At 46.1% G+C, this 26,269-nt stretch overlaps 1 protein-coding gene across 3 annotated transcripts in view; it reads left to right on the top strand.

Moving 5' to 3' along the window:
* Dscam (DS cell adhesion molecule) overlaps positions 1-26,269 on the top strand; it is a 655,493-nt gene that overhangs the window by 111,956 nt on the left and 517,268 nt on the right. For all 3 annotated transcript variants that reach the window (XM_048803693.1, XM_048803694.1, XM_048803695.1), the window contains exons 2-3: positions 5,011-5,328; positions 12,685-12,831. In XM_048803693.1, the coding sequence (XP_048659650.1) occupies positions 5,011-5,328; positions 12,685-12,831 (465 nt within the window). The remainder of the gene's footprint in view (positions 1-5,010; positions 5,329-12,684; positions 12,832-26,269) is intronic.

The following is a 26,269-nucleotide window of genomic DNA, read 5'->3' as shown; positions in this document are numbered from 1 at the left end:
TCCCCACCTTCCTTAGACTGGCTTGCTGCTCTCTCTCTCTCTCTCTCTCCCTCCCTCCCCCACCCCTTTCCCACTCTCTCACACAGCGCTGTGTGAATAACTGCACACTGCCTTGGTTGTGCCGTCATAACCTGGAAGACATCAAAGCGTCCACAGTGGAAGGACGTTCTTCACAGCCCCTTCCCCAGCTCCCTCCAGGCCATGCCCAGGACTTTGACCCCTGGACTTCTCCACATGCCAGGGCTCAGGCTGAGCTTTCCATTTTAAGCCCTGGCTCTTCCCAGGACCTTGGCACAGCCACATGACCCAGTGTCTGAGGCTGCCCTGGGAGGAGCAGAGTCACCGTGGGTACAGAGTCCTCGTACTCAGGCAGAGGATGGTCCTGGAGACAGGAAACAAGAGCTTTGGGGTGTGGCTGCAGGATGGGTGTCTTACAAAATGAGTTGATGTTACATTATTAAACCCAGCGGTTGAAGTTGAAAGACGACTGTCCAACGCCTTAAAAAAAATGTCAGGAGAAGTGACAGGAATCCCCCAGTGGTCACTTATCTCTTTACTAGGACTAAATAATTATTTATCACTTTTCCTGCAGTCATTTAAATAATTTCACAAGCTGGCCCCTGGAATGTGCTTTTCAATAACACACTGTACATTTAATTGAATAATCTCTCTTATACGTACATTCACATTTTCAAAGACTTGGCTTCTCTTAACAAGGCTACTTTTAGCATAGAGGAGGATAAATTCAAACATGACCAAATTTTATTTAGTTCAAATTACCCACAATCGAGTTGACAGAAGAGTAATGTAGGGAAAAAAAAAAAGAATCTGGGTGGAATTAATTAGCCTTGAAGAATGACAGTCACCTCATTCCTAACAATATGTTTGGGGTAATGTCAGTTTCCTAGAAAGCTCAAATGTAAAATTATAGTGCTACAATCAGCATTTTCATTTGTATTGAAAACTGCAGTGCTGAACGGTTAACCCTGTTCTGATCTGCACTGATTTCTTAGCTAGCAATGATTTTCGTCTCCTGGTTTATGAAGTTTGCTCACAGCTTTAGTTATATTTGGGGGAGAACGTGACAAAGCAGTCACTACTGGTGACACCCTTTCTCTCCTCCTGTCGGGGAGGCTTGATCTTTTATGAAATGTGTGTTTCTCCCCCCTCTTCTCACACATGGTGCTCCCTCGTGTTGGGCTCAGCAGTGGTCAGCCTGGGCCCTGGTGGTCAAACTCCTGGTCACTGCCCAGACTGGGATCAGCCGCATCAGTTTCCTGATGCGATGAGGTGAGAGGCGCCACCTCTCCAGTGTGTCTGTAGAGAATGACTCTGTGACTCGTCCAGCTTCCTGGAATGGCCAGGTGCTGGGGCACGCCTATAATCCCAGCCTTTCAGGAGATGGAGGCCGGAGGATCGCAGGTTCAAGACCAGCTGGGCAATGGACCAGACCCCATCTCAAAATAAAACAGAAAAGGGGGATGGAGATGTTGGCTCTGCTTTTCTGGCACGTGCGAGGCCCTGGGTCTAATTCCCAATACCACACACACTCAAAGTCATGGAGTGACTGAGCATGGTGGCACAGGAGGCTGAGGCAAGAGGATTGCATGTCAAAGCCAGCCTCAGAAACTTAGCAAGGCCCTGAGCAACTCAGTGAAATCCTGTCTCAAAATTAAGAAAAATAAAGGAAAAAAAGGGCTAAGGATGTTAGGGGTTGAGGGCCCTTGGGTTCAATTCCCGGTACCTGTCCCCCCACGTCAGAGAGTAGTAGAGCAAAGTTGGTGGAATGGACATTGAAGACCATCTAGCCTTTCAAAAAACGCCTCCTTTGCTTCCTCTTCCTTTTTATTTTTTAAATTAGTATGATCTAAAATTGGTGCTTCATGGTTAAATGACTGGTCACATGACCATTTAATTGCTTAGCATGGCTCAGTACTGAGAGGTGTGAGCTTGGTCCCCACCCTAGGCCACTCCTTGTGGGCTCCCCTCTGCACTAGGGTAGTGGGCTGGACACCTCTTCATGCTCCTCCCCCATCGCCATACCAACGTGCTGGCCAGCCTTTGCCAGGAGGGGAGAAGAGCGTTGGGGTGGCAGCCCAGGTCTGTTTCTTGGGGGGCAGCAGGCCCTCCATCCCTCCTTGGTGGTGTTAAGGATAACCTTGGTTTTCCTGAATGGAAACCAAATTCCAGTTAGGCACATTAGAACAAGGTCCCCAGTGGAACTGCATGTCCGCAAATGTCCCAGTGCCCTGTGGGATTTTGTCATTGACCCTATTTATCCTGATGAACTTGCTACAGTTCAAGCCTTTGGCATGGTGACCTTTCTGCTCTATATGACACATGCAGCCACTGCGCTCTCACATAGTGATACATGTCAACCATAACGTCGTGGATGCCCTGCATTGCCACCCCAGGCTGGCTGCAGTGTCACCAGGGGATGGGACTTCCCAGCACTGTTGTAAATCCATAGGACCACCAAGGTGTGTGTGGCCTATCATCGACCCCAACACCTTTAGGCAGCGCACGACTGTATGCAAATGTGTGCTTTTCATATGGAAATGCTTATTCAGAAAATAAGCTGTGTGTTGGTAGCTCTCCATATTAGCCCTCCATATTCAGTGGGTCCCCAGAAAATCCCAGCCTGGGAGCTTTTGCTCACCGCGACCTTATTCAGTGTAGGACTGCTCTCACAAAGCTTGTCCATATCCAGTGACATTCTGGATTTAACACTTTCTCTCTTCTTTTTTATTTTCATTGTTTATTCCTTGTGATTTGGTAGGACTTATAATGGGGTATGAGTTGGCTCCATTTTAATGTTTTGCTTAATATTAAAGGTACGTGACCACAGGTGGTGACTAGCACAGCTGCACACTCAGATGGTGTATTGTGTTCCCAGGGAAGGTGCTTGGAGGGGAGCTGCCCGCGGGTCTGGTGGGCTGTGTTCTCAGGAGGTGCAAAAGGAAGGAAGCCAGGACAGCAGCCCAGGCAGAGAGTTGGTCTGCAGGGTGGCGTCCACCCGTGTCCCTGCTGGGTCGCCCTCCAGAGGCTTCTGAATCAACCACCTCTGACCAGTTGGTCCTTGGATAAGACCAATCCCTGAGGCTGGAGCTTGTTTCCAGTGCCAAACTCAGTGGAAGGTATTTCCAGCTGCTGGGGTGTGCTGGGGTGGGGCTTTGGCCCTAAACTGAAGACCTGCAGAGAGCTGCACAGTGTCCCCTTTGGTGCCTGCAGGGGAGACAGGCATTAGCCAAGAGCACTGTCATCTTGCTGACTGTCCTTGCAAACTGTCTGGCCCCTCTCCACCAGGATCTCTGCTCGAGTCTTCGTCCATTCCTCTCCCACTCTCTCAGCATCCACAAATGCCCTCTTCCCTCGCTGTGGGAGATAATCCTTGCAGCTTTGAGGTCGCTGGTGCCCTGCCCGGCGGCAGGCATCCCTCCAGAGCCCTCCCTAGTGCTCTGCCACTAGAGCCAGCCAGCTGTACCCTGTTCCAAATCCGGCCCGTCCCCTTGTAAGTAATGGTAACTTTCTCTTTCTTACCAAACCATGTCCCTTAAGTACGTGCCCAAAATGGGCACACGCATTTTATGACACATGTGCTGGTATTCAAGGAGGCTCTGTCCCCTTGGTCCCACACTGAAAAAGCCCCCACACACTCGGGGAGGAGCTTCCTCTGACCCCGCCCATGTCAGAGAGGAAATATATTATTTCTTAAGAACCTTCATTGGAAAGAAAGCGTCATGGTCCTGCCACCTTCTGGCCCATGTCCTTGGTCAGGTGACAACCCTCTGAATTCCACGTACTCTTTGGCAGAGCACCTGTACCCCCACCTCCCTCGGCCTCCGACCAACCAGCACCTGCTGCTTCTTCCCTTCCTTCCTAGGGATGCGTGCCTGGTGCACACCTGCTCCCAGCAAGCCGCAGGAGCTCCTGGTCTGAGAGGCAGGCCTTCCTCGCATCTATAAATCTCTGTTTAACTGCTGGAATCTCGCACCCTGGTTTCTTTGGTCACGTCTAGGATGGTTGTGTGTATTTGTTGCCAAGCACCATGTGGGCACTGGATCAACGAAGTAGAAAGCTGAACGGATAGCCATAGGCTTGCCGTGCTTTATTTGTAGGAGTTTGAATGAAAGCATCAATCAGAAGGTCAGAAAAATAATTTTGGAAATCATATCATATAAAATGCACCCCCACAAACATGTACTTACTGAAGTCTTGTAGAACCAGGGGTTTGTGTATATGATATGATGTGAGCGGAAAGAGGCAGAGTCCACAGCGATGGCACATGTGACATGTGTGCATTTTGACACAGTGTGATACAGAGGGAAGCATTCAGGCAGGCGGGCCAGATGGGAGCTGTAGGCTGCTGGAATTGGGTGACCTTTTGTCAAAGTTCTCTTTATTGTTTTATCAAAAATGTGCGTTGTTCAGTTGTTCATGGACACTATTTTCTGACAACCAGTGATGCTTTTGAAATGCTTTACATATAGCCTTCGATATTAACTTTTTAAAATTGTGGCTAATTTCATTCTGGGAGAGATCTCAACATACCTGGCGCCTGGGTGGGGGCACCTTTCGCTGGGCCTCTCCTCCTGGAGGGCCCACTGGAGTTAGGCTCTGTGCTCCATGGAATAGTCAGGTGGTCAGCACCCTGTCTCCATGAGGGTTATGTCCTCCTGGGGAAGAAAGACAATAATGCACACGATGTATCTAATGTGAAGTGTAGTCAAGGTCAGTGCTATGGGGACAGAACAGGGCATGCAGCACCCCAATCAAGTTAGTAAATTATCAAAAGATAAAGTCTAGAGGAATTTATCTGTTTGCATACAAAATACGAAGCTGGAGTGGTTCCTTATTTCCAGCCCTAGCTTCTGCCTAGAGTAGTTTGAGCACTTTTGCGTTGTTTAGTCTTGGTTGCGCTCCTGACGGGTTCTCGGACCGCCCTGGGAGGTCGGCAGTGCGCATGTGCAGGAGGGGCGTCGCTCATGGCCTCTCTGTTCCCTCCTGCAGTGTTTGGTGAAGAACCCCACTCCAGCCTCTACTTTGTCAATGCATCTCTGCAAGAGGTAGTGTTCGCGAGCACGTCGGGGACGCTGGTGCCCTGCCCGGCTGCAGGCATCCCTCCTGTGACTCTCAGATGGTACCTAGCGACGGGCGAGGAGATCTACGACGTCCCCGGGATCCGCCACGTCCACCCCAACGGCACCCTCCAGATCTTCCCCTTCCCTCCTTCCAGCTTCAGCACCTTAATCCATGATAATACTTACTATTGCACAGCTGAGAATCCTTCAGGGAAAATTAGAAGTCAGGATGTCCACATCAAGGCCGGTGAGTAGCTCCGCGGGCTTCTTCCCCTCCGTGCCTGGTGGGGTCCAGAGGGGGGACAGGGACAGAGGGCAAAATGCCACTGCCACTGCGAACCAGTGAAAGTCCCTTCTTCAGTTTATTCTGTCATTGGAAAGACCTTGCGTGTGGTTTCAAAGTGCTCCTTCCCTGGACTTCAGAGTGCCCAGGGGTGTTGGAACTCAAGTTTGCAAGGAGTGATTGTGAGGTTCGCAGGTTCTGAACTGCATCCCGACCTTGTTATTTTCTTGCTAATTGATACAATGACTCAGACTTTCAGTGGCATATATCTTGTGTATTGGCCTCCGACCACTGTTACAGTTTGGTTACCAGATGTCCCCTGGAAAGCTCTCGAAGCCATGCAGGAACCTTCAGGGGTAAAGTGATTAGATTATGGGAATTGTAACCTCATCAGTGGATTAACCCATCAGATGGATTAATAACTGGAATGGAGTACTGGGTGGTGACCGTAGGTATGTGGGGCATGGCTAGAGGAAGTGGGTCCCTGGGGTGTGCTCTTGGGGAATATATTCTGTCCCTGGCCGCCACCAGCCCAGCAGCTTCCCTCCCCTGTGCCCTTCTGCCAGGATGCTCCACCTCACTTGGGCCCAGAGCAATGGAGTCAGCTTGCCATGGACTGAACCTCTGAAGCCATGAGCCCAAAATAAACTTTTCTTCTTCCAAGTTACTGTTCTCTACTATTGTGCTCACAGCAACACGAAGCTGCCTAACAAACCACCCTGACCCCATCCTAGGGGAGGTGCAGAGAAGAAAAGAAGACAAACAGTTGAGCTGAGGTTTAAACCTAGCACATGTGTGTACTGCAGTAGAGACAGGATCAATCCAATACCCCACGTTCCTTGTGAAAAAAAATCTATGCTATTTTAACATTTTTGACTGTATCACATGTTGTTGAAATATGTTTCTTTTAACAACATATTGTGACTTTTTAAAGTTGTCACTGCTACAAGTTAACCCAGAAACACAGTCTGAGAGACACACACATCAAAGGCACTATATACAGGACATATTGTGTCCTTGTACAGATTTACCAAAGCCTTGCAAAACACATTCGCAGTTGGACTCCTGTTAGCAAACAGAGCTTTAAACAGCGTTTGAAAGCCCAGCCTTGAAATCCTTGAGTAGAGTCCTGACTTAACCGCGGGGCAACGAGGAATGTGAGTTTGATGGCTGTCTCATACATCAGGTGGCTGGGGGGACTTTGTAATAATTTCTTCAGCCAGCGAGGAAGGCCTCATGGAGGACATTACCATATGAACAAACTATAGGGTGTCTCTGGATTCCTGCACAGGGTCTTTGACATGTGCAATGAGACATTAGACGGACTCCCTATGCCGGCTCGTTGTTTTCCCAACTCTATCTGGATCTCCATGACATGCTCACGAATTCCCAAACCTGTGCAAGAACGCACCAAAGAAGGGCAGATCGACTTTAATCAAGAGAGATGAAAATTTGATATGTCAAATCATTAAAGTAAAGCAAATGAAATTTGTGTAGGGAGTTCCAACCCTGACAGAGAGACACAGTGAGTGCCTTTGACTTGGCAGGATGAACATTTCAATGATGTGTTATAAGAACACATTTATAGTCTACAAAGTACCACTCATAGAGAAACCTGGAATTTCAAACATAAATACACAACATCTGAATTATTAATCCTTCATTTCTGATGTGGGTTACCTGTCAGATAAAGGCATTAAATGCTCACTCCTGTTCTAACTGCTGTTTTCTAAATTTGTCACCCAAGTGGTTGCTTTTGCATGGCACTGAATGTTTTGGAGGGAGGGATGGAGTTTGCATCATTGTGACGACATCTCTGCCACCTGTCCCTTCTCCACTTGTGCTATTGCTCTTCTCCCTGAGAAGCATGAGCTAGGGGCACACACACCATGTCAGTTTGAACCTACAGCATGGACAGTTACATTGCCCAGGTGAAATTTCCTTTCTCACATAATTTTGCTCACTGTTATGAACACAGTTTGATCCCAATAATCTTTTATTTTTCATCTATTCATTTGTTTATTTTTTGGTGCTGGGGATTGAAGCTAAGGACATGCTCTACCACTGAGCTGCAATCCCAGCCCCACAGGAACCTGGTAGATTGCTTGCAGAGCCCTTGAAGTCTGCTTTTGCCGTGTGTATACAGACTAGTACAGGAGAAATGGTCATTCAGGATAGGTGTGCGATGCCCATGTTACCTTCTGCCCACACATGGGGCATCTTCTAACTGTCCACTAGAATGGAATTGGAATTTTCCTGGAATAATCCATTACACCATAGCCTTCCCTTTGATAGCACAAAAAATTCTTGTTATCCTCAATGTTTTGACCTCAGTCAATAGGACAGACACTCATCATGGTGTCCCATTAACCCACAAGCCTAGTTTCAGCATCAAACACTTCCTAACCATTCTACTCCAAAGGCCGGGGTGCAGATGGGCTGCTTGACACAGAGCTGCCCCTGCCCAAGCTACAGGAACTGCCTAGCCACCAGAGACCAAGATGGAAATGGAACCAAGATCAGTGGTGAAAATATATATCAAAAAGTAAGATGAGAGAATCGAGCCTAAGAATTTTCAATATTTGTAGGCAGATGTTGCCAGACTAAATTCAACACTGCTTAAAAGAAATACCCTTTAAATAGAAAGACATAAATAGCATATTAGTCTGTTTTCTATTACTATAACAAAAGGCTGCATACTTTATTTTTTAAAAAGCTCATGTTTTTGGAGGTTAAAGTCCAAGAGTAAGAAGCTTCCTCTATTCAATATCTGATGAGACCCCCATGGTACAACATGGCAGAGAAATGGAAAAGAAGTGACCAGGTGCAGGTTTCACATGGTGAGGCTGGAAGACAGATTCAGGGGCAAGGCTTGCTCTTTGTATACACACACTGTGGTGGAGCTAACTGGGTGCTGTTACAGCCATAGTAATCCATTCCGAGGAGGGCCCAGACCTTACCACCTCCCCTGGGCCCACCTCATAAAGTTTCCTCCTCCCCTCAACATTGTCACACTGGGGACCAAAAATCCAGCACAGGGACCTCTGGGGGACACACTCAGACCACATCTGGATCATAGCAAGGGGGCTGAAAGTCGAGGCTGGGAAAAGGCAGACCATGCTCACCAAAGCCAGCCAGTCCAGGGAGACAGGACAGGAAGAGCTGAGCAGCCGTGTTGTCAATCACGGTGCACCGTGCATCCAGGTACTACAGGACTACAAGGCCATCAGTTAAGAAGCTGTGACTGTTCTAAGTACTTATGCACCTCACAGCAGAACTTAAGCATGTTACTCAAGCTGACAGAACTGCAAGGAGGAACAGATCTGTCAGAACTGTAACTGGATATTTAAACACCCTTCTTTCAATTGGTAGAAATAGACAATCAGGGAGACTAAAGACCACTTGACCAAATTGACATTTTTTTTAAATGGTACTGGGAGTTGAATCCGGGGCCTCACACATGCTAGGCAAGGGTTCTACCAGTGAACAGCATCCCTGGCCCTATTTTAAATTTTATTGTGAGGTATGTTCTCACCAAATTGCCCAGACTGGTCTTGAACTTGTGACCCTCCAACTTCAGACTCTTGAGGAGCAGAAATTACAGGTGTGTGCCATTTGGCTCAAATTGGCATGTTAGATGAAGAACAATGTGCATTACCTTCCGGTATATACAGATGTTTACTAACATATGCTATATTCTGGTCAACAAAGGAAGTCTAAGATGAATTTTAAAAATATCAAGTCATATGAAATGCATTCTTTAATCAAAGTGGAACTAAATTAGAAATCATTAACAATAAAATTCTCAGGAAATCACCAAATATTTGGATACTAAATAAAATGCACATGTCCATAAAATGTAGAAGAAAAATAAGAAAGAAGGAAATTAGCATAAGGAAATTAGAAAAGTTTTAAACAGAATAAAAATATGCACATAATATGTAGGAGTTTTGGATCAATTCCCAGGGTTGTTAAAGGGGGGAAAATGAATTTTTGGGATAGCATTGAAGCAGTACTTGGAGAGAGATTTATAGCTCTAAGGCCTATATTGGAGATGATGAAAGTGTTCAACTGTTGACCTCACTTTCCATGTTAAAACTAAAGAAAAAAAATGTAACGTAGATGTGCATATATATTTTATAAATATACATATTTATTTAGAATGAAAATTACATAGGTTAATTTGGAAATCAATACATTGTCAACTGGAAACAATGGAGGAAATCTGTGAAACCAAAAGTTGTTTCTCTGAAAATTATTGATAAAATTTATATTCTGGTATTCAGATTAAAATGAAAAATAAAAGGCAAGAAAAATGATCAGTATCAAGAATGTGAGAGCTGACATATCTGTATATTCTACAGATATATACAGATATATCTACATATCTACACATTAAGAAAAAATATATGCCAGTAAATACAACAACTTCAATGAAATGAAAAATTCCTTGAAAGACACAAAATACCAAAGTTTACTGAGGAAGAAATAGGTAATAACTTTCCTATGCACCTATAATGAGTCTGCTGAGAAAGCAATCAGGAAAACAATCCCATTCACAATATCCCTGAAAGAGGAAAAGAAAAAAAAAGAGAAAAGAAGTAATCTTGTGAATAAATCTACCCAGGGAGATGAAAGACGTTTACAATGAAAACTATGGCACTTCAAAGAAAGCAATTAAAGAAGACCTCTGAAGATGGAAAGACATCCCATGTTCATGCATAGACAGATTTAATGTTGCTAAAATGGCCATACTACCCAAAGCAATGTACAGATTAAATGCAATGCACATCAAAATGCCAATGACATTTTTTACAGAATTAGCAAAAACATTCCTAAAATTCATTTGGAAGGAAAAAAGACCCAGAATAACCAAAGCCATTCTAAGCCAAATAAAGCAATGTGGGAAGCTTCATAATACCTGACTTCATGTTATACAACTGCATGGTACTGATATAAAAACCACTATGGAAATCAGTATGGAGACCACCATGTGATCCAGCTACCCCACTCCTCAATATTTATTCTAAAGAATTAAAGTTATCATATTCTAGTGACACATGCATACTCATGTTCAAAACAGCACAATTTTCAATAACCAAACTATGGAACCAGCTTGTGTCCATGAAATGAATGCATGGATAAAAAAAAGTGTTATATATACACAATGAAGTTTTATTCATCTATAAATAAGAATGAAATTATGTCATTTGCAGGAAAATGACACTTGAGAACATTATGTTAAGCAAAATAAACCACACTCAGGAAGTCAGGGATTGTATGTTTTCTCTCTTGTAGAAGCTGGAGGGGAAAAAGGAAAAGAACAATGGAGGAGGATTAAAAAAACACAAAAACAAAAAACCCCGGAAATTAATAGACTAGAGGAAAGGTACCAGGAAGAGGGAGTAGGGGAGGGTTAGGGAAAATTCTGGATAAAGATATTGGACAAATCATAATTTTTTGTTATGCACAAGAATGGATAAGTAACAAAAAATTCTTACCATTATGTATAATATAACATTTCAATTAAAATATGGAAAATAAGAAATAGATGAACTGAGTAGCCCTATATCTTTCAAAAAATTAAATTTGTAAATATAAAATTTTCTATAATGAAATATCAGGTTCAAATGGATTAACTTTGAAATCTAAATACTTCAGAGATAATAAAAATTCTAGAGATTTTTTTCAGAAAATTTAAGAAGAAATGAACATTTCCTCGAATGATCAGTATTACCCTGACATCAACAAAACAAAGACATTATAAAAAAAGAACTACAAATATCACTAATGAATTTGGATATAAAATTCTAAGAACTTGATCAAATTGCATCCAATAACATATTAAAAAGACACTACATTATGACTATGTAGGGCTTTTATGTAGAATGCAAGTTTAATTCAAATTTGAAAAAATGAGATGGACATCATTACCCCAAGTACATGTATGAAGACATGAATGGTGTGACTCTACTTTGTGTACAACCAAAGACATGAAAAAGTATGCTGTATATGTGTACTATGAATTGAAATGCATTCTGCTGTCATATATGACAAATAAGAATAAATAAATAAAATTTTTAAAAATTAATAAAAGTAATTCATATTAACATGTTAAAAGTAAAAATCATGTGATTATTTCAACAGGTACAGAGAAGCATTTACAAATCTCATGTCCACTTAGGCTAAAAACTCTCAGAACACTAGAAATAGAAGGAAACTTCCTCAGTCTGAGAAAAACAACTATAAAAATCCTACAATAGCTAAGTAACATCATGTATAATTGAAAAAGATTAATGCTTTCCCTCCAAAGATTAAGGACAATAAGAAGGTATGTGCTCTAAGCACATCTACTTGGCATTATATTAGAGGTTGTAGCCAGAGCAATATGACAAGAAAAAAAAGCAAAATATGTTCCAATTGCAAAGAAAGAAATTTACCTGTCTTCATTTGTAGATAATAATCATGAATTTTGACAATCTTTTGCAAAGAGCAGTAGAAATAATAAGTGAACATGTCAAGATTTAGGTATTCAAGATCAGCACATGTAGTCACACACACAAATTATAGATAGAAATTTTTTTAAGATATGGTTTAGAATAGGATCTGAACAAACAATAGTGATAAATCTGATTTTAACTGTGAGAGATTACACTGGAAATTACAAAACATTGCTGAGAGAAATTAAAGGACTCAAACCCTGGTGGTTGGGCCTACTCTGTGGGCCTCGAACAGCAGAACCCTCCTATTGGTTAAAACTGTGAGCCCAGACAGCATGAACGTCATTCTAAGTGCCCCCTGAGCTCTTCCTTGGATGCTCCCATCATGGGGAGAGAGGGATAGTCTCCTCCATCAGTATCTGTCTCCTAAACTGCTGTTCAACCATCGTAAAACATTTTCACTTGGGAGGAATTATATTAATTGTTGTAGTTTTTGAGAATTCTGGATAAGGTTATCTTTCTAGGAGTTTTTATTCTTTTTTTTTTTTTTTTTTTTAATGGCCAAAGACCAAGAGTAGTCTCTGGTCACCATAGCTTCTAGAGCAGGGCTCTTCCTTCAGGAAGTCTCTTCCCGCCTCGCCATGCTGTAGGGGCTCGGGAAGGTCTTTGGCCACACCTTGTCTGTGAGTGCAGAGGTATTGTTAATGAGTGGGTGATTTTCAGCTGGGGGTGCATGGAAGACATTAAAGGGAGGCTTCTTAATTTTTTCCAGTGAACGTGCTGTGCAGTAGGTACATGTACGCCAGGCTGCACCTTAGGATGCTGCTCTCAGAGAGAAACCCCAACTGTGTCTCACTGAGGGTCCCCTCTTGCTTTGCAGTTTTACGGGAGCCCTACACGGTCCGTGTGGAGGACCAGAAAACCATGAGAGGCAATGTCGCGGTCTTCAAGTGCATTATCCCCTCCTCCGTGGAGGCGTACATCACCGTCGTCTCCTGGGAGAAAGACACCGTTTCCCTTGTCTCAGGTAGGCTGTGCTAAGGTGTGCCGTGGTGCAGGACAGGTAGCTTTGTGTACACTCTGGTTTACAGAGGCTCCTGTCTAACAGTCTTTGGAGAATTGAATGGTGGATAAAAATTGTTGCATGCACTATAAGAAGAGCCATTATGCTAACTTTTATGAGATAATTGTGGTTTTATTTCTGTTTTAAAAGTAGATAGTAGTGGTATTGCATCCGTGACATGCCCAGTGACATGCGTGTTGACTTATACTTGGAAACTAAAATCTGGGAAATAGAAGCTGTGGTTCCATGCTCTTCAGGTCTTTTTAAATATGTTAGGTGGTGTGTGCGTCTCTGAACTCAGACTTGAAGAGTCAATTAAGACTATAGTCTCAGAACTGAAATATATATTTTTATGTGAATAATGCAGAGGCTTACATTTAGAGCTGAAGCAGTCTTTGAGAAGTTGTGGTTTTCCATTTTTAATGGTATTGAGGTGAATTTCTGCTCTGTGCTCTTTACCTGAAAGGCCCCTGTGGGCACGATGTGCAGTCTTCCAGCTTTGCATCTCCTTGGATGATGGTCTTGGCACATTGAAGAATTCGTTGTCTGCTTTTGGAAAAGCCCTGTGAGGAGCACAGACTGTGTTCTAACGCGCACGACACACAGTTGGGTCTGTGCGCACTCTCTAACGTGATTCTTGTTTTCAGCCTGTTGATTCGCTAGAGAGGACAGGTTAGTTTACAACAAGTGAAAATCTAAGTCAAACTTGAAACACTCTGTCCTTAGGACACGTGGCAGGAATGTGGGCTGCCGTGGGAGCTGTCAGTTTATTTTAATGCTTCTCACCGTGCAGGCAAACCCTCACGCTCCAGTGGGCAGTAGCTTCTTGCTGCTCTGCTGGCGAACCATCATAATTTGTTAGAGTATTGAAAGATGCTGTTTTAGAATCGAAACATGACTGCGATCATCAGAATGGAGACACACCTATATGTTTTTATTTGCGAATTTTCATGGTTTAATAGTCTGAATCTCCTCTCCTTGGAGGTTCTTTAGGTTTTCTGAGTGGCAGACGGGAGATTTGAGTGAGTTTTTGGCTGAGCTCAGAGTCAGAGGGGAAAGGCCCTCAACTGCACATGGCTAGGTGGTGTGGGTGGGAGCGCTGGGGCTGCATTTGCCATCTTCCACATGCTGTGGCCTAGGCCGAAGGAGAATCCGTTAACCTATGGCACTGCCCTTCTGCAGCCTCAGTGTGTGCCCCGGCAGAGAAGAGAGTGTGGGAGAGTGACAGACTGCCTCGTAGTGTGCACACCTGGAATGACACGTGTCACTCTACTCATGTTTAATGCCAGACCAGTGGCTGTAGCTGACTTTAATGAGGCACATACCTGGAAGGAGGGAGGAAGAGTGGAGGTCTGGGGGAGCAGACGTTTGCACCCTCAGGGTCTGTCTCTGTGCAATGTGACATGACACGCATTAGCGTTTGCTGGACATCCTTCATCCGTGCCACAGGCCCACGCAGCTTTGCTGTCTGCAACCCGTGTGAACAGACTTTTTTCTTTCCAAAGTGAACCTAAGTAAATGCAAAGTTGTTTGTGGAGAGTGGGTGGATGGTGCATGCAGACTGCAGAAGCCGCATCACACGGATGGGGACCCATGGCTGCCGTGTCCTCCCTGGACTACATTTGGCAGTTTCACTCTTTGGTAAAAATTTAAAAGCAACAGCTTATATCATGGGTGAGCACTTGGTGTTCCTCCCTTCTCAGCCACATCTGCAAAACAACTGTAGCATGGTATTTTATCTTGAGGGATCTGTCAGTGGGCAGCTTTTACTGGTCTGTATATAAGCTGTTGAGTCAGGGGGGAGAAAGAGACTCTGCTCATTGAGCCTGAGGCAAATAGACCTGTAATTAAACACGGTCTTGCTCATGACAACAGGGCCCCAACGCTGTGCCATGATCTGTAAGAAGGGTTTGAGCCCCACAATGTAACCTGCCATTACTTGTTACTGCTGCAATGGACCCTGTGTCCAGGGAAGGAGTCCCAGAATCACCAGAGGTGACAAAGTGGGCAACAACATCAGAGGTCTTTATAAATAAGCCTGTTTCTAATATTGGAGGTGGAGAAGGATTCCGTTTCTCTCTAGAGCCAAGCCCAGGCACAGGTGATAGCAGAGGAAGGCTGGGGTGCCTGGAGGAGCCAGGGACCTCCTACCTTCATGCTGAGAGGCTGAGCCTCTGGGGATATGCTGGGATTTGGGGCTGCAGTGGGTGACCTTGGCCAGCCCAGAGGTCCCCAGTACAGAGGGGTTTGTTCTAAGTTAGCACCAAGCTCCAGGGAGGACGTCCCCCACGCCACATGCACAGTAGTGAAGAGAAACGGTGTGTATGTGCTCTGCTCTGCCAACCGCCCACCCCTGCAGCTCCTGCGGAAAGATTTTAGACTGACTTCTTGGTGTGGTCAGCACCCCACCTCCCTTTTCTGGATTCCCAAGACGCCCCAAGCTACAGTGAATCTAGCTGGCATATTTGTCCCAGGAAAGGGCCACTCTCCCATGAGACCCCTGCCTTTAGCTGGTGCTTTACCCCGAGGAGAAAAGTGATCACTAAGTCAACCAGAAGCAGAAGCTGGTGGGAGACCCTGCAGTGGATCTATGTGGTAGCGCCAGGACTGGGTGACCTGAGAGACCTCTTCCGGCACCCAGGGAAAGGCCCTGAAGGATGGTGACAAGCTATGGCCTCGGCCCCTGCTCGGGCTTCCCTGGTAATGCTGGGGCGCTCAGCCTGGAGACCCTGGGGAAACATCTTCCAGAGCAGCCAGTGCCTCCCTTTAGTTGTTGAGCCTTGGGTTTATTATCACACCTCTAGGCGGGCTCTTTGGAAAGCTGGAGTTAGGTGAGTGGATATTTGTGTTCTCTAAATTCCTTTTTAGTGAAATGAAAATTAAAGCTGTGTTCCTATAAGCAGCAGCAAATGGTTACTGCTGATGGGTCTCCTTGCTGTCTTCTCTGTGGTTGAGAAGACGAATGGGAGGCATAGGTGGGCCGCCCGCCTGGCCCCATGTGATCCTTACCCGTCCCCAGGAGCCCAGGCACGTCGGGTCATGCAGTGCTTGCCCACAGGCCAGGCATCAGTGGCCCGAGTGTCCACTCGGGAATCTCTCTGCCATAGGTCAAGAGATTTCAAAAATCAAGCATGTAAATGAGTCTTTTATTTTGAGACATATTTAGAAAGAGAAATCCAATAGCCTAAGAGTAACAGTCCTGGGATCCCCTGGGTGGGGGAAACGTCCCTGTGGTCTGATGCAGTAGCTGTGTGCACCTGGGCCTCCACCTGAGGCCTGTGTGTGCTTCACTTCACTCTCAGGCTCCGGTGCAGGGGAAGCTCGTGAGTGGGCACAGAGATGGCATATCCTGTGCCACTGAAGGGCCCATTAATGTGCCGATTTCTGACCCGTCATCTCCTCACCTCACCCAGATGAGCCAGGAATAGCAGGAGTCAGGAGTCTCTGTGCATTTCCTTCACATCCTTGTTCTTATCTTGCCCTGTGCAAGAGTGGAAGCCTTTTAAAAATCAGCATATTAATGTAGCCGGATAAAGACCCCGACATGTGGATGGCGATGTGCTGATGTCCAGATAGGCAAGACGCCATCCTGGAGAAGAACAATGGCCCCCGCTGGCTCTTGGGTTTTGCTCTCTGCGCCCGTTGAGAACGGCCTCCGATCAGGGGCGGCAGAGAGACAGCCCAGCTCTCCGCTTCTGTTTCTCCTGATAAAATTGTGTGGATCTCACCAGGGGTTTAGCTGCATTAACATCAAAGGCACAGCCCAAGGGTAACCAGATTTGGAAAATGGAAAAAGCAAACATTTTACTGTTCCCAGAGAAACCATCTCCCCCTTTAGCAGAGGCCCCAGTTTCTGTTAGGATATTTCTTCTCTGAATACCTCGGTCAGGGCATCGATGGCCCCAGGAGGGTTCTGTCTCCTCAGATGGAGGGGCCGGGTCCAAGGGCTGTTCTCTTCCTCCTTTGTTTTGAGTAAAAGGGAACAACTTTCTGTCCACATTGAACATCAAAGGATACACACACCTGGTGCTTTGCAGGAAGCATTTGACAGTGGTTGGTGCGACACTTGGGTCTGGACGCCTCAGATAACACAGGACCCTTCTCATCTCCCGTGATGTGTGTGTTGCGGATGTTTGTGTGTGGTGTGCACGCGTGTGTGCTGTGTGTAGATCCTGTGTGACCTGAAGGTGGCCAAGCTGACACGCCCCTTGATCTCCCACTCTCAGTATTTAGGAGGAATTGATTCTCGGGGAGAGATTGGCGGGTGAATCAGGGAAAGGTGTCCTTTGGGCTGCAGCTCCTCACAGGGATGGCGAGGGTTTCCTGGGGCTGCTGTCCTGATAACACGTCAGGGTGTTAAAATTCCACACTGAGCACTCCGTTTCTTAAGTCAATTGGCATCCAGGTGGTTTCTCCCTTTTGTAGACTTGATCTCAGAACATTGTGTCTATGTGTCTGGGTCTCCGAGGCCACCCCAGGCTTGGTGACTAGGAGGAGGACCCACAGGACTCAGCAAGTGGTCACAGCCATGGCTGAGCCTTACTGAGGGGAGGGCAGCAGACTCTGCAGGGGACAGGCTGGCAGGCTGAGGGCCACTAAAGGCCAGGTCCACCTCCCATGGCAGGAGAAGCAGTGCCATCTGATCATGGGGACGCGGTGCCCAGGGTTTCACTGGGGCTGGTGACACAGGCACCTGCTGCCTGGCATATCCCAGACTCCCAGAGGGAGACGGAGTGCTCGGCACAGATCATGTTGGGGGTGCAGGTTCGCCAGGGTGCACCATCTTGTCTGCTGGGGTTCCGGGACCCTTCCACCCCGGTTTCCAGACACCAACTAAGGGGCAGGCAGGGGAGCCAATGCCAGCACTGGTAACACCATTCTGTGTAATGTCACTTCTTTTGTGAAAGTGCCTTTGTTCTTTTTCACGCATCCGTCTGGTTTTGAACACACTCATCACCATTGATAGCTGAGACAGCAAGGGACACAGTCATCTCCTAGCACCTAAGCACCCCAGCCTTGAGACGCTCTCACCCAAGGTTCGCAAGCGCGCTGACCAGATTCTTCCTGTGCTCCACCAATATGTAAAGGTAGTTCGCTTTACATTCAGCATTTGGGGGTCTCCTCCTCTGTCCCTAGTTCTGGATCTCTGCAGCTTTCCAGACATAGGAAACAGATGGCCAGCTATGCCAATTACATCTAATTTGGCCCCAAGGGTACTCTCTGGCCTCTTGCTCATCTGCTTTTTTATTTCATGAAAGTCGAAGAGAGTAACAGGATCATCGACAGCACAGTTGTCGGGCAGGGCAACTACGGTTATCACCGTCAACAGGCCCAAGTCGATGTCACAAGCAAGGTCTGCTCAGGCAACGTGACGTAGTGTTAGCAAACAGATTCAGGACTTAGAAATACAAGTTTTGACTCAGGATACTTTATTAGGTACTGAGGAGGTGATCTCAGGAAATTGTCGAGACCAGAGATGAAGACGATCATGGTGCTGCTATCTTGACTCTGGGCTGGACCAGGTGGAAGAAGTCCCTAAGCAGGTAGGTTGGTGGCAGCGGATCCAGAAGGCCATCAGGCTCTGCCACCATGGTGGTCAGCCCATTGCAGATGGGACAGGGAAGAAAAGGCAGCTTCGATGTCCTCTCTGCTTAGTGACCACATCGCCACAGCTTCCAAGGTCGGGGATGTCACCACCGTCTCACTTCCTGCCTTCTGCCTGCTGGGCTAGCCAGAGACCAGGCACGGGGGTCACCTGAGCCAGCTGGTGCTGGCTGGCCCTTCACTAACTGCCGGACTCTTGCCTGTTTCCCTGTGTCTTGCTGAGAGTGTCCCTGACTGAGCTTCTCCCTAGAGCCCTTGAGCAGCTGTCCCCAGCACAAGGAACCACTCTCCAGCCTCTCAGAAAAATGTTTCTACTTCATGGAGCCTGGGCACAGGTCTGGGAAGACCCTTCCACAGCAAGACCGGTCCTCATGTTCCTTCACAGAAGGAGACGTCCCTCTGCCCTTCCAGCTGACCTTGCTCTAGTTCCGCTGTCACCCTGACCTTCCTGCAATGCCGTCCACCCGTTCTCCGTCGTGCCTGCTATTGTCTGTAGGGCACAGTGCACAGGAGCCTGGGCTCCCATTTTAGACAAAGCCTTCCCTTTGCCAACTTTCGTCTGTCATTTTCTTGCATTTTTCTTTTTTGTGGTGGACTTTGGAGAAAGTGCTCCACACCACCACTGCTCCTGCTCCTGAGTTGGGCTCTTCCTCTTACTGACTCCTGGCAGTTCCCTCTTCAGAGTCTCCTGTGACTTCCTGATGTCACATCCCAAGGCTGCCTCTTGGCCCCATCTCTAGCTTCCTGGAGGATGCACACAGTTGCCTTGTGTCCTCCTCTGGTTGCTGGACCCGTCCACACTGAGGGGCTTGGACAGCAGAAACCCCCTCTCAGTTCTCACCAAGACACAGTCACGTGGGATCAAGGACCCACGGCTCCACTGTGACCTCGTCCTAACCAGTTAGATAGACAGATGCCCTATTTCCAAATGAGGTCACGTTTAGGATGGACGTGGTGGGGGATGCTAGGCAACCTGCTACAGTGGCAAGTCCTTCCAACACTCTTTCACCGCCTCACACACATGTGCATCTTGACATCTCCTGCGTGGCACGTAGAGGACAATAGCGGATGCTTAGTAAGTGAGAGCCTTCAATAAAGATAGTCTTTAAAAGGAGTGGAACAAAACACAGAGCCCCTCACCAGTATAGCCTGGACTGTGCCCACCCAGTGGTCCTGTTGTCCTTTAGCTCTGCCCCCAGGGGCAGGGAAACACCAGCCAGCAGCCACAGCCAGTGCGTGTGTTCTCTCTCTCTCTCTCTCTCTCTCTCTCTCCCTCTCTCCCTCTCCCTGCCTCTCAGCTGCGGGCATCATGGGGACAGGACAAGGATGGCCTAGCGCCAAGGTACCAAGGGCCGCAGGCAGACAACTTGACCTGCATTTTTAGCTCTTGTGCATGCAAACTCACTTTCTGGATTGAAATCTGTGCTTCCTGAAGCCCACATGCTGCAGATTCCCCACCCCAGCTTTGTGGGGACCCGGAGGCTTTACCATGATATGATGTTGTAGGAGGCATCGATGCTGCTCGAGCACTTGTGTTTTGGACAAATGTCACTGTGTTCAGGTGCAGCAGGTCACTTGGCATCTCATTTCTCTGCTCCCCTTCTCCAAGGCCAAGGCAGTGTGTTGGAGGAAAAATAATAATAACTAAAAATAAAATAAAATAATAATAATAAAAATAATAATAACTTCCCAATGACTGGTGGCCTGAAACTGATCTGCAATGTGTTTTTCTTCTCAAAAATTCCCCCAAGTTCTAAACTCGATTCCAAACTCACTGAATTTTTATTGGGTGAATGGTCACTTAGGGCTGAAACTTCTACAGCTAAATCACATTCGGAACTTTGCACTGACCATTTGAGGTCCGCGTGTGGAGAAGCAGGGTCAACATTTCCAGAATAGTTCTGTCCATTTCAGTTCTGGAGAGGTTGTGGAGGTGCCGGTATTGGTTGTCCAGAACCGGGCTTCACTGGCAATGGGACCCAGCATGTGCTGCCCTGCCCTGGAGCAAGGTCAGAGTGTTCCTGTGGAGATGCCAAGAAGCAACTGCAGGAAATGACCAAATGCACTTTTTTTTTTTTTCCATATAGTCCTAAAAAGTCTCTTGATGGGTCTGAGGCTCTCTGGGGCAGGTCTCAGCCTCTGTGTGCCTTTTACCATTGCAACAGTCCACGTCAGGGACGGGGCTTGAGACAGAGAGGCCTGGCTTTGGGTGCCAGTCTCATTATGGAACTTTGACAGTTTGCTCCCTCTCTGAAGATCTGACACAGTGCTTTCAGATGACCAGAAGCTCAAGTTCAGTGCCCAGAGGAGAAAAGCCCTCCATGAGCCACAGGTGGTTGGCCAGCTCTGGGCCTCGCATGCACCTTCCCCTGTGGAGCTGCAGGTCCTATTGTGGCCCTGCCCAGGCATCCACCTCTGCACTCCGAGCTGGACCTGTGACCTAGGCTTAACCGTCTAGCACCGCAGTTTCCTCATCTGTACATAGGAATATCATATCAGGACTAAGAAGGTCGTCAGATGGGCTTAGCGTGCTGCTTGACTGAACTGGCCAGGGTTGTCCTTGTGCTCTGCAGCTCTGAAGTGTTCCTGTTCCAGAAACGGGATGTCAGAGCACTGTGGTATCCAAACGCACACACATTTGCTCATGAGGTGCTCATTGTATGTAAAAGCAAAACTAAGGCTATTTAAAAAGAGTTGCCAGTGGTAGAGCACTTGCTGGGCTTGCATGAGCCCTGGGTTCATTCAGTTCCCAGCAGCACAAAAAACAACCCCAAAAAACAGAGCACTAAATGCAGATTTCTATATATGATCATTGGGATGCTGTGGAACCCAAAGTTTGTAGGACGCTATTAACAAACAACTCTTGACTTAATTTATTAAAATTTTAACTTTTCTTAACCAGAAATTGGAAATATAAAATGAACTAGAATGTGGTTGAAAGGGTCTGTGTTTTGCTTGATTAACTCACAGCTCAGACAGAGTACATGTCTGCAGGAAAGTCAGGAGGATTTTCAGGAGGCAATACCTGTAACACATCTGGATTATTACACAGCTAGTAATCATGCAGCACACACGTGGTGAGTTATGTCTAGTAATTTCCCCTCATGAGCTGGTCCCTCTCATCTGCCGCTCTTTACAGATGAGGCACAGAGAGCTTCAGCCATTTACCCAAGGCATGGTCTTGCATTCTCCCTCTAGAAGATAGTTTTGCCTTTAAAAAACCCTTTATCTTAGTTTCCCATGGTGCACAAATGCATGGAAGTGACAAATACTATCAACGGAATGACATGCCATTCATAACAGCCAGAACTCCTAGAAGTTGGACTTAATCAAGAAAAGCATTTTCAAATACATGATCCAAGCTACACTTAAATTCTGAATATTTGACATATTTAGGAAATTTCATTGTGGGTTGAAAACAACATGATTAATGTTTTTGAAAACAATATTACATAGAGAAGAATCAAATGCAGTTGCCTAGGACAAAGATAATTTCTTAAAACCATCCCTTCCATCTACCCCAAGGATGCTATTACAGAGTCAGATACAAAGCAGAAGCTTAATAAATATTTACTGAGTAAATTTTGAATAAGCAACTTTTCCATTAACATGGGGTAGGATTTCCTTTCAAAGTATTCTTACTGCTTTGAGATGAGCCTTTGCTTTCCATTTTTTTCCCTATATTTTACTGGTGCATTATAGTTGTACATAATGGTGGGATTTGCTGTTACATAGCCGTACATGCACACGATCCTGTTATATCATTATACAATTTGGCAGATATCCTTCCCCAGGATTTCCCCTTTTCACCCCTCCTCACTCTCCCTGGTTCCTCTCCTCTATTCTATTGACCTCCTTTTAATTTTCTTGAAGTCTGCCCCCCATTTTTCTTTTCCCTTTTCTCCTCTAGCTTCTGCATGAGAGAGACAACATATGGCCCTTGACCTTCTGAGTTTGGCTAATTTTGCTTGACATACTGTTCTCTAGTTCCATCCTTTTTCCTGCAAATGACATAATTTCACTTTTCTTTATGACTGAATAAAACTCATTGTGTATGTAGACCACATTTTCTTTATCCATTCAGTCACTGATGGACACTGAGGCAGGTTCCATAATTTGGCTGTTGTGAATCATAAGCGGGGTGTGCATGGGTCACTATAGCATGAGGACTTCAGTTCTTCAGGGTGAATACCGAGGCGTGGTACACCTGGGTCGTGTGGTGGTTTCATGCCTAGTCTTTTGAGGAACCTCCATACTGATTTCCATGGTGGTTGCAGTAATTGACAGTCCCACAAAGAGTGTAAAAGTGTTCCTGTTCTCCACATCCTCTCCAGCATTTATTATTGTGTATACTCTTGACGGCTGCCATGCTGACTGGTGTGAGATGAAATCTCAGTGTAGTTTTGATCTGAGCCTTTGATTTCTCTCTCTATATTTCACTACTGCAAAAGACAACCTTGCATGACCTCCGGTTCTGATGCAGAGTGTCCGGGTAGGCAAATCAGAGGCAGCCAGGGATGTCACAGCTGACTTCTGCCTGATGCTGTTGGAGGGGAAATGGAAACACCAAATTCCCAGTATTTGTCATTACCAAAGCAAAACCTCTTCCTTTATTCTCATGGAATGGTTTTCTTGTCGTAACCTCCTTACAATTTTATACTGCAACATCTGTTAAAACAGCACTGAATAAGACAGGGCGCCACAAGTCAAGGGGATCTTACATGCTGAGAACCTCAGAGGCACATCAGAGCAGTCCCCGAGGAGCTGATGCACAGCCACCTCAGAGGGTCTGAGGTCCTGCTAGCCTCTCGGGCTGAAGTAGACTCAGCTCCACACGCACGGCTCTAACGTGCTGGTGCGTGCTGCACCAAACCAGGGTCAGTGTGCCCCACCGACTGATAACCATGGACCCAGATGCTGCAGGGTTTCTGTGTGGAAGAGCATTAGGGCGTCTCTGTGACCTGGACAGGGGAGCGATGGGAGTGTTTTGTGGGCGAGGGGCAGCAGGAGTGGCTGCTGCCCTGCTGGTAGGATGTGTCTGTGAGCCCAGGAGGGTGAGGTCCTTGGCCGCATCCCCCACCCCCCTCCCAGCACCAGAGGTTGCACTGAAGAGCTATTTTTTGGCTGAAGAAAGAAGCCAGACAGTAAAGGCTACCTGAGCAGCGTGGGGCAGCAGGGGACTCAGCCGGGGTCTGGTGGTTGCCTGGGCACTCGTCATTGTTTTTCATTTTAAATTTCTTCATCACTGTCATTAAAGCACTTAATGATGGATAAAGCATTGCTTTGAAAATTGCATTTAAAACAATTACATGATCTATTGAGGAAGGGCCGGGCGAAAGAGAGTCACGTGAGGTATAACGCATTTAAATCTAACAAGCTTGCTATCCTGAAGGAACTACAAAGCCTGTTTTCTACTATTTATTTAAAAGTTCACTAAAAACTGCACTTCTCCAAATAAGTGTTCGGCATGGACTTATAATTCTGAGTTTTATTGAAATATCACTTATTCGTAATACATATTGAAGAAAATAAGACGCACCTCCGGGAATGCTTGCCTGTATTTTTTGTGACCCTACAAAGGTGCGTGAAGTCTTACTCCCTTCGGGCTGCTATCACATGTCACCCTAGACTGAGTGACTTTCCTGTAGTAGGGACTTATTTATTTATTTATTTATTCCTGCCCTGGAGACTGGCATTCTAAGACCAAGGTGCCAGTCAGAGTTGGCATCACGTGCGGCCCTCTTCCTGATACACAGATGGCTGCCACTCATCTCTTCACAGGGCAGGAGGTGAGTAGGCTCCCTGGGTCCCTCTCATGGGACACCAGTCCCACGCCCAGGGGCTCCTCCTGCCTCTACATCACATCCCAAAACCTCCACCTCCATCACAGTATTAAGTTTCAACATATGAATTCAGGGAAACGGAACATTCCATCTATGCTGCATTCGTTTCTGTGATAGGTGAAGTATCAGTAGATCGGGGTTCTGTGCCCTGTTCTTTTGAAATTAGGTTGCGTTGAGGCAGTCGTGGAAACATGGAACAGCAGAGCCCAGACCTGCCTGAATCCTCGGTCATTTGTGCCTCTTTCCCTTCAACCTCCCCACCCGGGTGGCCACCCCATCCCTGACTCCCTACCGCAGATGTGCTGTGGGTTCATACGCAGATGTGGGCAGATCCCTCTCTGCAGCTCTACTCATCCTGACGTGTTCAGAGCTCACTCCTGCTCTCCTCCTAACATAGCTTCTTTACTCCTCTCCACATGTACATTTTCTGTCCTTCTGTGCCCAGGCCCTTGTACCCGTGTCTTCTACTACAGTTGTTCTTGTACCAGGAAAAGAGAGGGGCTTTTATAAACAGTCTTCATCAAGTCATTTTAAAACTACGGATGATATTAGGAAAGAAAGGCCACATTGAGCCCCCGCCCTAATTAGATGGTGAAATTTTTAGTCTTCGGCATTGTTATCCATTTGAATTGAAACCCTATCATTGAGAAAGCCAGATGAACTTGGAATTGAGGAGGGCCATTTCCCGAAAGTTTGTTCTCTGAGATGTTATCCTAGGATGCAAGCTTTTGAAAAATTGTTTATGTTTACGTTGCGGGAGTTTTACTGTGCTCAATGAAATGTCAAGAAAAAGTAGATCTCAAACTTGTCGGTAATTTTCAATTTATTCAGAAGGTAGAAGCTCTGTCAGACTATGTCCCATCTATGTCCCGGCCACTCCCTCTTCAGCTGTGTTCTTCTGTGCCTGGCCACTCAGTAAGAAAACACAAGCCAGTCCGTGTTGGGATCATTTCCTCTCCTGTGGGTGCCCACAGTCTCATCCCTGGGAAGAAAACTCAGGCATCCCATTGCTGGCTGGGCTTCCAGGGGGTCTCCAGCACACAGTTTCCATGGAGCCCTGAAGCCGGGTTTAGATGTGAGCCACAGAGGCAGGGTTTTCAATGACTCTTCACCTGCTTTATTTATGGTCCTGAACCAGTGAACACAGATTTATTTCCCTAAATCCCTTGCTGTTTGTTTACTGGCAGTGATTTGCTGGTCTAAAAGATGAATGCACATGTGCTCATCTCTTGCTTTATCAAAATTTCCAGAATATTTGTTTTGAGTATTTTTAATTTTATATTGTGACTTTAAAAAACAAAACCTTTATACATAGTAAGAACATGGATAGTTGTCATCTTTTCAAGGATGATGATGAAGTGGGAAAGCCAATTTCATGTATTTTAATTTAAAATGTACATTTATGGCATAGCTGAGGAGCGCATAGATTTCACACCCGTTTTCTGTCATTGGGAAAAAAAAATGTGTCTGTAGTTACTTCTATTTTAAATTCTAGATCTCGTGTGAAGCCAACTTTTACTAATAGTGGCTATGGATTTATAGGTCTTTTATAACCACCCTCGGAGGATGTTATGCAGGAGAATAGGAAGGAAGGCAGACCTGTGGGTCAGGCCATTTCTCTTCGGAAGTGTGAGGTAAATTGTTGGCTGCAGACGTGTGGAACATTCCTAATTCTGCACGGAATGTTCAAGGTGGAAGGGGGGAACCTCTGCAGAGGCTCTGCACGTCACCTCATCACACAGGATGTGGGGTTCAGTTTATAATGGTGGTCCTATGTGACCAGAATTTAAAAAACAAATACAACAATTTGAAATTTTTTCCCTATGATTTACATTTGACTCATGCATTTTTAATCTCAAAGTCTTTCTTGGAAGAATTAGGTGGGATGAGAACTATGAATCAGGTACAACCGTAATTTGCACTGAGTTTCAGGAGTGCAGTCAGTTGGGTCAGAA

The sequence above is a fragment of the Marmota marmota genome, unplaced genomic scaffold (genome assembly GCF_001458135.2).
Source record: "Marmota marmota marmota unplaced genomic scaffold, marMar, whole genome shotgun sequence".
Taxonomy (NCBI): domain Eukaryota; kingdom Metazoa; phylum Chordata; class Mammalia; order Rodentia; family Sciuridae; genus Marmota; species Marmota marmota.
The sequence above is the reverse complement of the archived record's forward strand: the minus strand, read 5'-3'. Positions and strand labels throughout refer to the sequence as shown.